The 13,061-nt window shown below is 43.0% G+C and overlaps 1 protein-coding gene across 45 annotated transcripts in view; it reads left to right on the top strand.

Moving 5' to 3' along the window:
- Window positions 1–13,061, top strand: part of MSI2 (musashi RNA binding protein 2) — a 451,089-nt gene that overhangs the window by 56,779 nt on the left and 381,249 nt on the right. For 44 of the 45 annotated variants that reach the window (XR_014541936.1, XR_014541937.1, XM_083587795.1 and 41 more), the window contains one exon: window positions 3,289–3,330. Coding sequence is in view for 42 of the 45 variants with exons in the window: in XM_083587795.1 (XP_083443921.1) it covers window positions 3,289–3,330 (42 nt within the window). In the remaining 3 variants the exon portion in view is untranslated. Of the gene's footprint in view, window positions 1–912; window positions 975–3,288; window positions 3,331–13,061 lie in introns of those variants that run through there. The other variant, XM_083587809.1, reaches the window with a different exon arrangement.

The raw sequence follows: 13,061 nt of genomic DNA, 5'->3' as shown, positions 1-13,061 counted from the left end.
TTGTAATGGATTCCTTTTAAAACAAAACAAAAAAAGATTTGGAATCAAACGGGGGTTTTTTCCTTCCAATTTCTAGTAACGTGCTTGCATGAAAGCAGGTGGAAATATTTTCGAGCTGTTAATAACTTTTATGTACAAATTCTGCTGGGCTTGCCTGAGCATGTAAGCCGTGCTCAAGCATTTCATAATTTTGGGGTTTATTTATTTATTTGGTGGGGTGGTAGCATTTCATGAGATTCGGCTACGCTCCTGGGAAATTGTCTCCTTATGTTTATACAAATTTATTTATTTAGGTGTAAAAATCCAGGCAGGGAAAAAACCTTTTGTAAATGTGGGTTGTACAAGGAATGTACACTGCTTTGGTCATCATTCCACCTATTGACCATTAATCCTGAGAGTGTATTAATTACCGTTGTCGTCTACACAGTGCCATTAACTATGTGGCATTTTACAGAGGAACTAGAGAGAGAGAGAGAGATCTTTGTCCCCAAGGAGCTTACAGTCTAAAACTCACAGTGGGAAATATGGAGGGGAAGGAGAGAAGAGGCTAGCAAAAGATAGGAGAAATTGCTTTTTACATGTATGTAAAAGGCCTGGCAGCCCCAGCCACTTTCTCATAGGGTGGTGTTGGGATGGGGAATCGTGTTAAGCAGCTGGTTGCGGTGCACCCACATCACTTAGTTTGTGATGTAAGCAAGGCCAAAACTGCATTTATTTGACCACGGTGTCGCCCAAGCACACTCGGATTGGCATGGGGTTACCTGCCCCGAAATCTGTGTTTCTCCAGAGTTAAAAAGAGAGAAAGCTAAGATGGGGTTTCGCTTTATAGCTGCTGACTTCTTAGACCTCTGATAGTATCTTGTCCTGCATAGCATTTGACTCTGTTTCAACGTTCAGCACAGGAAGCAGCTCGGTTGGGTATTGACATGGAAGGCGCCGCTCTTGTTTACAGTTACGTTAAAAGCTTGGTTTAGGTAATGGCCATTCATATCAGAAATAGTACTATTATTATTAGTCATTTCCTAGAGGACTTGTAGATACAGTAAGTAGCATTGTATCTATCTAACTAACTAATTTTTATTTTTAGTAGCCTTTTTTTCTGTCGGCTGTTCTTTTAAATAGTTGACAGGGATACGCAACAGGTATGGATTTGCCGTGTGGGTCGTGCTTTAAATCTCCTGGTTGCTTTAGGCTGACATTTCCCCCATTTTGGAGCAGTCAAAAGAGTCACTGTACGAAAGACACCCAACCTTTTGCGTTTAACCTGCGCTTTAGAGCTTGATGACTTACATCAACTCTCCCAAACATTATAGTTGTATAATAATGGTAGGCCTGTTCTCTGCCCCCCCACCCTCCGTCCCCAAACTTTTAGATCACTCAGTGGGAAATCTGCACCTGTTGTATTTCTCTGGTAGAAAAGTATCTATCCAGTGCTGAATATATATGTGTATATATATGTAGACAATGTTAATCTCTATGAAAGGGTTAGCTTTGTAGATTAAGGATTTTATGAGTTTTCTCTTCATGCTTCACGAACTGTTACAGTGGTGTATAGTCACTCATTTCTCAGGTATATGGTTTTTCTTTTCTTGCTTTTTAATTATTTTTTTAAGTTTTTATCGTAAGTGGAGTGTGGTGTGATGACACATGCCAGCTAAGGGACACAAGTTGAATGAAAGCAGGTTGAAAATATCCCTGTTTTATGCAGGCTGTGAATAGGTATTCTTAACCTGCTGAAAGTGACTCTGAGCCAAGGTTTCTCTTAAAGACTCGCCCCTGGTTTGCAAGCAGAACTTAGGCTTTAAAGTGATACGAGTAGCCTGCAGTGAGTAAATCAGCTGACGAAACTGGGGAGTAAGTTGTGAAAATTATTTTCAGGCCTGCAGTCTTGTAGCCACTTTTGGGGTTTGTGTGTGTGAGCCCTGTTGACCTCAGTAGGAAATAGGATTGTGCTTTGTGCATCCTATTAACTTGGTTAATGGAACCTGTACCCCATATCTGCAACATGCTTATTCATGTCTAAGGTTAATTCTTTCATAGGCAGTTTATTAGGCAGCTGTGTCAGTCAGAATCTCTTCTCTGCCCTGTTCTGTCCTCTACCCAAGTTTGCTATGCAGAGGTTCATAAAGGTGTACATGACATTTTTTTAATTAACTCAAGTGATTCAGAAATACTGTATTTTGAGCAGTGTCTAGAACCAAAGGAGATTCGAGACCAATAACATTACCCTGTACAAATTTACTTGAGCGGGGGAGTTAATTCACTGTGGAACTTGCTTCCTAGTGAGTGAGTTTAAGACCGCAGCTTTAGGAATCTGTTTTATTACCTTTTTTGAGATACCCGTTGACAAGTCACCATTTTTATTATTTACGTGGCAGCTATAAATCTGTGGTTTTAGCACCTTGGAAGACAGGAGTCCATTGTCAGTTAAGGATATAGCCTTAAAAAATTCTATGGTTTGGTTCAGAGTTTTATTACCTGATTTATTATTTTATTCTCATTTTTTTAGAAGGGTGGGATTGCATGTTATTGAATTAAATTAGCTTTAAAAAATCAAATCTGCCTTAAACAGATACTGATTTTCATATCGTTAGCCTTGGATGTTCAAGACTGTATGTTAGTTGTGGTTGTGGCTTTTTCTTAAAGGAAGTTTTTTCACAGTTAGCGTCCTTTCAGGGTGACCTGCTAAAAGTGAAATTGGGGATATGCAGTTTGGGGTAGAAAAAGCTTTCCTTTCAGGCATTCCAGCTGATTTTTTTTTTTAAACTGGCAGTTGCTGTTTTTGTTCTTTCTTTTAAATAGTTTTCTTAAACTGCAGAGGCTTTAAGAATCCAAAAGAAAACAAACACAAACGGCACGAAGATTGTGTGCATTGAAAGTCAGAATGGTTTGCATTCCCCTCCCAATTGCTCATATTTTTAAATGCATGCAATCTGCAGAATATGCAAATTGAGTCTAGCATCCAGGATTTGATGGTCAAATTAGCAACAGGGAACTCCTTCCTCTACTTAGCTCAAAATCTTTTTTTTAAACAGTACTGTATATTGTTGATAGCTCATAGAACACATTGTTGGTTCACTTTCTGTGTGTTCTTCCCCCCCATACGATCATCCCCCCTTATACCTCTGCACCCCGTTAGTAACCCTGCAAAACTCAATGTACCTGAGAAATGAAGGCTTAATCATTCAGTACCGTATCTTTTTGTTTTTGTTTTTTGCCTCTCTGAAGAATCTGCGCAAATTATGTTGCTTTTCATTTTTCTTTTCTCTCCTCCCTGCTCCCTCACAGATTGACCCTAAAGTTGCATTTCCTCGACGAGCTCAACCTAAGGTAAGAAAGATCAATAATGGGGGGATTCAAGGCATCCTGAGAATCTCACATTGCTGAGCAATGTAGAGTGCAAACTAGAGAGGAATGGACCATGTTGAGGGGGTGGGCGGGGAGAAGCTAGCAGAATTTGCAACAAAGACTTTTAAGGCTGGAATACCTGGTGTCTGAAGGTTCTCTGAAAACTACCTGGTTTGTGTGAAGGAAGGCCCGTCTCTTGCAGATCCATCTCCTTGTGTCATTGTGTGTTTGGTACAAGTAGCCTTTCGTGTCTACCTTGGATCTTAATAATAAAATGACAACGATGTTGAGCGCCTGTGTATATTGACAAAGTAAAGGGCTCGTCTGTTTCCCTGTCTGCTTTTTGGTGCCTTTATGTGGGGCAGTTCCCTCCTGTTTCGTTTTGCTCCTTCCCAGCGTGCCCCCCCCTTTTTCCTAGTGCATAACTTTGAGAAGTGCTAGTTCACTCACAAGCTTTTGAGCCAGGGAGCCTCTGGCTGGTATTGGAAGGCCTGCGCTCCTCTGAGCATTGCCTGCGGAAGAAGCGTTGGAACAAAGAGCCTTAAGTTTGATTGGATAAGTGACCTGTTCTCCACCCCCCACCCCCCACTTTATTCAGGGCCGCCTTGTTGTAATGCATTTGGTTGCTTGCAAGGACATGTCAGTCATGTTCAAAAGAGCTTTTGTCCGAAGGCTACCTCCAAAACAAAACTCAGAACCAAGACTGCTGTTGGGGCCAGCTTTTCAGGGTTGGTTCTGTTAGTTCGCAAGGTGGTGGCAGTGGTGCTGCATTCATCCTCTTAATGTGGAGGAAATACTTTTGGCATAGGCGATGTTTTTCTTTCTTTTAAAAAAATGCAAGCTGAAATAGTCCTTCTCAACCAGTACTGGAACATCTAGCGTCAACGGCACGTCCCCCGGAGTGTTCCTGCAGTTGGGTCCCGTTAGTTCTTTCTCCTTGGACAGAAACTCATGGCTGGAATCCCTCTGGTCTGTGTTCTTGGAAGCGGGGGAAAGGTGGACTCAAATCTGTCTGTAAGAGAAAGACGGTATGTCTTGTGCCCATTCTGGTTAGGGAGGGGTTAATGAAATAGTTGCACAGCGCAGGCATGAAGTGGTTAGCACAGTAAGTACAGTGTAAGTTAGTAAGTACGGGGTAGGTTTGGTCTGCCCAAGGTGGAACACACAGCATTACTTTCTTAGAATTTATGAGTACAACTATGAAATTGGTATGTTTGCTACAGTTTGCTGGGCTAGTAGGAAGCCCAGGTTTCTACAGAGTTCTCTTTGACTCTGCTTCTCCGCTGCCCCCCTCTTTTGACTCGGAGGAATCTCAGCTGCCGAACCTTTTTAATTCACGTGGTTTCCAAAGCTAATTTATACTGAATTCTCTTGGAACTGATTCTCTCCCTGCCTCGGCACCATTCTGCCCATTTGTTAAGAGGAAGGATGTCTTGAGTGTGATACTGCAGGCACAAGCCAGCAAGGGAATATGTGTCAGAATTGGACCGGGAGAAGCTGTTCAAATGGAACACTTGTTCGTGGCATGCAACTCCTGGCGAGGGAAGGAACTTAAGTCTTGTGCAACAGTGGTGTAAAATATAAAAGGGTGTCTAGAGAAGAACAGCGTGCAGCTCTTTAGAAATAGCAGTAGTGGACTACCACCCGATGATGTTGGATTTTAAAACTGCCGGATGACGTTTTGGTGGTAATAGCAGGGAAGGAACCCAAAAGCTGTGGGAGACCACTTCCCAGATCTAAATATGTATGTTCCTGAGATAGTGAGATGCAAATATATATATACCGTATTTTTTGCACCATAACACTCACTTTTTTCCTCCTAGAAAGTAAGGGGAAATGTCTGTGCGTGTTATGGAGGGAATGCCTACGGGTGGCATGCCTATGGATTTTCCTCCTCTAAAAACTACGTGCGTGTTATGGTCGGGTGCGTGTTATAGAGCGAAAAATACGGTATATATAAAACCTTTTTGCAAGGGGTTCCTAGAATATGTAGCTGCTTAACAAAATATTGACCCAGACTATTTGATGTATTCAACTTTTAAGTCACATATGTAAATAGATTTGCACCACCCTTCTAAAGCACAGTGGGACATGGGTGGTGCTGTGGGTTAAACCACAGAGCCTAGGACTTACCGATCAGAAGGTCGGCAGTTCGAATCCCTGCGACGGGGTGAGCTCCCGTTGCTCGGTCCCTGCTCCTGCCAACCTAGCAGTTCGAAAGCACGTCAAAGTGCAAGTAGAGAAATAGGTACTGCTCCGGCGGGAAGGTAAACAGCCTTTCCGTGCGCTGCTCTGGTTCGCCAGAAGTGGCGTAGTCATGCTAGCCACATGACCCGGAAGCTGTACGCCGGCTCCCTTGGCCAATAAAGCAAGATGAGCACCGCCACCCCAGAGTCGGCCACGACTGGACCTAATGGTGGTCTAAAGCACAGTAATGAAACTGCTTGGTGGGCCTCCCTAAGGAGGGAATTCTGCAGGTGCAGCTCAATAGCTGAGAAGGCCCTACTCTCTGCTTCCACAGAACAAACTGCCCTGGGTGTGTGCAGAGCTCTTGTGTGGACTGATAAGGCAGAAGCATAAATAATTTTGTAAACCGCTTCTGCTTATTGGCCTCCCTTCTGCCGGGCAGCTTAAGCAGTGTCTCAGTTTCAGGTACCAAACAATATCCTCCCAACCCCACTCCCCCAGGAGGAGACAGAGGAATATGTTTTTATGCACCTTTTTGCAAGAGTTTGAGGCTCAGCAGCTCGGGACATCCCCACCCACCTTTGTTTGGGCTAACCATGGTCTGAGCTTGCAGTGGGAAAACCATAGCGCAGAGTGGCTTGTCTGCTTTAGTGTTCTTGGGCATATATGCTTCTGTCTTCATGGTGCAAATGGCCTCTGGAGTGGAGCAGTGGCCAAACCTGGCATTTGTTAATTCAGATGTTGTGCCAATCTAAGATGCTTCAAACCTGCTTCAAACTATGGTTTGTCAGTTCAGGCAGAATGCCCAAACCATTGTTAAGCACCCATAACTGTGGTTTGGCATGGACTAAGCTAACAAGTTTGCCCAGATGGAGTTATCTGCAAGGCTGATGCTGTACATAAGGTTTTTTTTAAAGAGAGTCATCTCTGCATTCTATAGCATTGGCTAGAAAAGTTGATGGGCAAAACTTACAAGGATAAATTCTGTCTTTTTTCTGTCTTAATTTTAATGTAAAATCCCAACTGCATATTAGAAATGGTTTCTTCACATACAGGTCCTGAACTCACATTGTAGAGTTTTTGCTCTAGGCTACACTACAACATCATTTATAAGGTTGTATTCAGGGGGGACTCATTGAAATCAAACTATTATATTCAGTGTTAGCTGTACTCTGAGTAGACCCATTGTAATGAATGAACATAGCTAGCTTAGGCCTATTGATTGAACTTGATTGCATCTGAACCAAGTTCGTCAAGATTACTCTGAATGGAACTTACTCTGATGCTAAAGTGCATAGATCCCTCCCCCCCCCCCGTTCTTGCACATTGTTTTCAGTCCACATTGGATTTCACAGGTTTGAGCATGGTTACAGGAAATGGACTGGCATATATGCATGTCCGATGTGGTAGGAAAAAAGAGTTGAGAAGTGCAAGTGTGTCGATTGCATGCTCTTGCACAATGTGCATAGAAATAAGTGTGGTAACTAAGTTAACACTTTCTGATACAGAACGAAAGTGAAGTAGATTCCTTAAAAGCATAGTGAATATTTTGTATGACCGCCCAGGTTCTCTGAACAGGATTCAAAATTGCCTGAACAGCAATATGTCATACAAATGCCGCCATATTTTCCAAATTTAGGAGGCTGTACGATTGTATTTCAGGGGCACAGTCCAGCCAAAGTTAAGCACTTTTTAAGGTCCTGATTTTTAATGAAGAGAATTAAGAACCCATTTCATGTTTGTGCCCTATGGATTTCATTGGAAAAGTGCTTAACTTATGATTGGATCTTGCCAAAAGGTGCCTTTCTCAAAGCTCTGGAATACTCTTATTTATACACAAAGCAAGGCACTGCTGTCATGTTCTTTCCTTTTATAAAAGTATCTGGATCATTTGTTTTTTACTCATTGCCTTCATTTGCTGAGGTTCACCAAAATTATCTCGACTTTTCAGGATACCTTGCGATAGCTATTAAAACTTCTTTCCTTGCAGTGACTTCTCTGTAGCTTGGTACAAACTTCTTTTTTTAAGGCTCAAATCGGAAGGTCTGGAGTTTTAGTAACATGAGAATTTCTCGTAAAGGCACGCAACCTAAATCCCCCTTATTGTTTCTTCACCCACCCTTCCTTAGTGAGTGTCTCAAAGGTGCAGTGAAAATATTAAAACATATGCTGGCTTCTGTGTTGAGCATGTGGTTCCCCCAGGTGGAAAGCTTGTATTTTTGCCTCACACCTGCTTTTTTGGATGTTCCTCCCTATTAATCCATTCTAATTTGTTGAGGTTTGTGTTTTTTAAAAGGGGGCTTGTAAAGGGCAGGATGTGTAAAATGATATCAAAGGCGGGCAAAAATCTTCCAAGGCGGAATGGATGTGCAATGTCTGTGCTGTTGCGATCCTCCCTGTGTGGGTTTTTCTTAGCTTCCTTTCTCCCACGAGGCTTCTAAACTGAAAAGTTAATTTTTCACAGTTAAATGGCCAGTGTTTGCCTTTAAAATGCAGACGTTCAGCTGAGCTAGTTGACAGTTCTTTCTGCAGAAATGAGTTACTCATGAAATACCTCTTCCGGTGTAAGCAAAGGACTTTAGGACTTGCAACCGTAGCATCTATCCCCGCTTTGAGCACGGTGGTGATCTTTAACTCCAAGGTTGTGGGCTGTTTTGTGTATGTGTTGATTTTCAATAAAACTGGGCTTCCTCTGATGAAGTGGAGCAGGGTCAACGACCGTAGCAAGGTAGCCATCCTTTAAAGTGCCCCGCAACTCAGGATGCCAGAGAATTCAGTCAGAAATTGTTGGGAGTGGAAGTTGCCGCATTTTCATCCAAGGTCAGGAACAGAAATCACACAAGCGAATAAGAGCGGTATTTGCTTTTCACTCCAAAAAACACTATGTTATTTTCTGTCGTCGTTTTTGATACTTCCTTTCCATTTAAATGCATTGAAATTAATTACATAATTATGTTATTTTCAGCTGTAGTGGATAGCGAAATAGACATAGGTTTTTGCTGAAGCTGAACTGCAGTGGAACAGAAACTGTTCTGATTGTGATTGTTTATTATCCTTTATTAAATTTCTATACCACCCTTATCTGAAGATCACGGGGTGGTTTATAATATAAAGTGATGAATCCAGCAAAGCACGGAAATCGCTGCCTCCTTACATCCCTGCCTAAGATTCTTGGTTGTCTTTTCCGCAAATTGCAATAAAGCTCTTGTTGATACAGTGGAGGGATGCTTCTGTCCCCAAATTTCCCATTCTTGTCTAGGCTTCTCCCCCCCCTTTTTTTTAACTATCTGAGAAGGCAGCTGTTAGAATTTTTCTGGCCTTTGCTTTGTTCATCTGCAGGAATGCTTGCTTCTTCCTGAAGTGCGAAATCATTCTTTTTGTGCATTTAGTCCCTAACTTGTAGCTGTGAACTGTTTCATGTTTAGTGCAGCCTTGCAAATTAGCCCACTGAAGTTCCTAGCAAGCCTGCAACATGTTCCAAAGCATAGCTGCCAGGGTTTTCATGGGGGCTTTGTGATCTGATCATATAACTTTGATTTTGTATCATCTTCCTTTGTTACCTGTTTTGTTTCTTGGCTCGATTCAAAGTGCTGGAAGGAAGGTGGGGACTCTCGGAGGTTTTATAGCAGAGGTTGGATGGCCATCTGTCATGGATGCGTTAATTGAGATTCCAGCATTGCAGGGGGGTTGGCTAGATGACCCAGGGGGTCCCTTCCAACTCTATGCTTCTTTAAATTCCTGCATTGCCTAGGATCAGATACCTTAAGAGCTGTTTTCTGCAATATGTACCTAAGAACCCTAAGCCTGTTTTCAGTGGTACTGATCTGTGTCCCTTTCCTATTAGGAAAACTTGAGAGAATGGGTTTTCTAGCCCTGTTGACTGTGTTTGGACAATCATAGATTAGCTTAATAGCCGGAGACATGACTGAGCCTTGCACACAACCACTTTGTCCCCTTTGTGTGTGTAAGTGAAGAAGCTAGCGAGCCTCATTAAATAAACTCTGTTTTCCCATTATGTTCAGACCAGGAAACTATGGTTAACAGCTTCCAAATGAACCCACCTGTGAAGCCATGTTTTAAAGTTGGCTTAATATCCTGGTGTGTTTGAATGCCATTGACCATAGTTTCCCAGTCCAGACCCACGTGAATGGCCATTAGCAATGGAGGTTAAACATCAACGCTGCATAGTGGTTAGGGTGTTGGATGAGGACTAGGAAGGCCTTGGTTTAAACCCCCACTTGGCCATGAAACTCAATGAGTGACCTTGGGGTCAGTTGATGTTCCTCACCTTACTTAAAGGGTTGTTAAGAGGATAAAATGGAGGAGGCCGGGTGAGAGGAAGCCCGCCTTGAGCTCCTTGGAGGAGAGGCAGGATATAAATTTAATCAGCTGTGTTCCTGGGTTCTGTGTGCATGGCTTAGGAAATAGGAGGCCAAAGCAAAGTGTCAAAAAGATCCCTGCATTGTTAGGGGTTCTTGATTACCTCTTTGCTTCACCTTGGGCCAAGTGACTAACATCAATGAATCTTCGTCTTTGGTGTGCACAGGTGTGTGGAGTTCAGAATTCGACTGAGAGTGAATTGGTTTAGTGAAGAAGAGCAAGCAGCATAAAGGCAAGGGAATTTGCCTTTTTTGAAAGCGTCAGATTACTGATTCAGAATAGCAACTGTGAATCACTAGCCTATGCTATCCTTGATCATTTGGAACGATGAAGTAGCCTCATTTTGAGTCATATTGAGTCATGTCCATGTAGCCCAATCCGTCTAACTGGAGATGCCGGGAATTGACCTTGGGAACATGTACTGAGCTATGAGCCCTTCCAGGAGGTCTTGTAAGCTAGCTCTCTTAACGGCTGCAGAAATACATTTCGCGGCTTTCGTTGGCCCATTGCAGATTTAACAGTGATGAAATGGTCAAGCGATTGGTAGTGGGAGCTTTGCAGCTGTTCATCCTGTGCCATCAGCATCTGGATTCCCCTGTGCCAGTGCAAAGCGATTCAAAGGGGGAAAGATGCAGGTTATAATGACTTGAAAGCCCTTGTGGATCTCTTTTCCTTAAGGTAACCTTAGCCCGGGTCTCCACAGTTGCTTGCTTACAGCAGGTCACATCATTTGTAATCCTAAACTACTTTTGTTGTCTGAGACGACTTATAACGGTGCGCTTCAATAAACTCTGGTTCTCATGGCTTATTGGCAGATGGGTGGGGAATACCTGCAGTATTAGCTTTCACCTGCAGTTACTTGCATGATGCAGAGAGAGAGAGAGAGAGAGAGAGAGGGAGAGAGAAAGAAAGACAGACAGACTCTAATGGCCTTCTAAATTTTGTACCAAAGCATTTCTTTGTCTTGCGGAACATTGAGAGCTTTAACGAGTTCTAGTGATAAAATGCACGTGTGAGAACACACAGACCAAATCCGTTGTGTTTGTATTTCTTCATTTGGACAGGAGTTTCACACTCTGAGCCAACAGAGGAAATGCATCTCTAATTCGGTGAATGTTGCCAGTCTCGGAAGATGTTGTTTTTCTAAATGGTTATAGAGTCTTGGACCTCTTCCTCTTTGAGAGAGGAGAAAGGCTGCTGCCTCATCTCTCTCTCTGTTGTCTGTCTTTTAAAACCAAGATTAACTTTTACCGATGATCTTTCATGATTGCTATTGAGGAATTTCAACAGCAGTTATCTTCATAATCAACTTAGTTTCTCTGCCCATTTTGGCTGCTGTGCAACAGTCTCTGCACTTGGTAGAGTTGAGCCTTCTTGGTGGTGGTCCCCTTGTCATGAAACACCCTCCAGAGATACATTTGCCCAGAGCCAACACTTTGACACTGGGTTACTTGAAAAAGGCAGGGTGGATTTTTAAAACTAAATACGTACAGTGTTAAGGCTTCCTAGGGACAGTGTTGATTTGTTATGGTGGAAGAGTCTTTGGCATCTTTGCAAGTTTGGGTAAGGGAGAAGGAGGACATGTAAATAAACTTAAGGATAGCTATACATATTAAGTCTGAATCTGTGTTTCCTTTATTATGTTAGTGTTTAAAGCTCTAAATGGTTTGAGCTCTTAATATTTGAAAGAACACCTTTCCTATCAGTGTTAAGATCAGCATAGGGGGTCTTTATAGTTCCACTACCCTCAGATGTTCAGGGTGTTTGTGGTGGCCCAAGTGAGGGCATTCTCTGCAGCAGATCCTAGCTTGTGGAATTCCCTCCTTACAGAGGTGTGTCTGGCACCTATGCTATACAGCTTTTGGAGGATGCTGAAGAAGCATCTCAGGGTGGTGGGTTCATTCCCCACGTTGGGCAAAAGATTCCTGCATTGCAGGGGGTTGGACTAGATGACCCTTGTGGTCCCTTCCAACTTGACCGTTCTTCAGTTCTGTGTGTGTTTTGGGGACCCACTGTGATTTGTTTTTAAAGGCTGAGTTTTAAATTGTTGTAACCTGCCGTAGACCCGCTGGCGAAGGGTGGGTAGTAAGTTATAATAGTAACTTGAAAAACACTAATTAATTAATTAATTAATAATGGCCCAATTTGGGATAGGCACAGATGATTTGTGTTTTGTTATTCTCTTCTCCTCCGTTCCCCTTTGTTACAGGACAGGGTTATATTTCACCCCCTCTCTAATAGGTAGGAGAGGATATCAAATGTATATTAAGAGGGCTGGGTGAAGATTGGCCTTTGGCCCTGCTGGCCTTTGGCTGTTGTGATGTAGGGCAGCAAGGGGTCCTTTCAGTGCTTCTCTCTGCTTGCCCAACTTTTGGAGCATCTCTGCCTACTGAGCTGCCGTTTTCAGCCTAGGGGTTGGTCTGCTAATGACTGATCTAAAACCATCAAATTCATTTATTTGTCACTGCCACTGACAGCCCAGTTAATGATAATAGATTCTTTTTTTAGCTGGTCGCCTTGTCTGATTCCTTCTCTCTCTCTCTCTCTGTTCCCGCCCCCTGATATGCTGAGAATCGGCATTACTGAGAAAACGCAGGTCTTATTTTTAGCAAGAGATGCTGGAAATAGCATAACTCACACAGCATGTGCCTTAGATATAGCTTATGTGGATGGGAGTGGAATTGAGCGTCGTGTGTTTCTAGGTGCCGTCTCAAATCCTGGCATTCTGCTGGTACTTCCAGGGGCAGATGTGTGAAAGTGCAAGATAGGTGGTAGCTGTGGGAGGAGCACCCTGAAAAGGGTCCATGTGCCAGCTTCCAGCCTGGCTGTGTGTGGCTGTGTGCACCAGATGCTGCCCCAAACATGCCTTGGCAAGTGCTCAAAGTTGCAGTGAAGATGGTGTGCTAGATGCTGAATTCAGCACATGGCAGCAGGGGTGGGGAACCTTTGGCCCTCCAGATATTGCTGAGCTCTAACTCCCATCATCCCTGGCCATTGACCACTCTTGCTAGGGCTGATGGGAGTTGTAGATCAGGATCATCTGGAGTGCCAAAGGTTCCCCGTGCCTGATGTATTTATTTATTTATTTTCTATACTGCTTTATATTTTTAATAAAAATCTCAAAGCGGTTTACAGCATATTAAATC

This window comes from Podarcis filfolensis (genome assembly GCF_964270895.1).
Source record: "Podarcis filfolensis genome assembly, chromosome: 15".
NCBI classification, from domain to species: domain Eukaryota; kingdom Metazoa; phylum Chordata; class Lepidosauria; order Squamata; family Lacertidae; genus Podarcis; species Podarcis filfolensis.
This window is presented reverse-complemented; position numbering and strand designations above follow the sequence as displayed.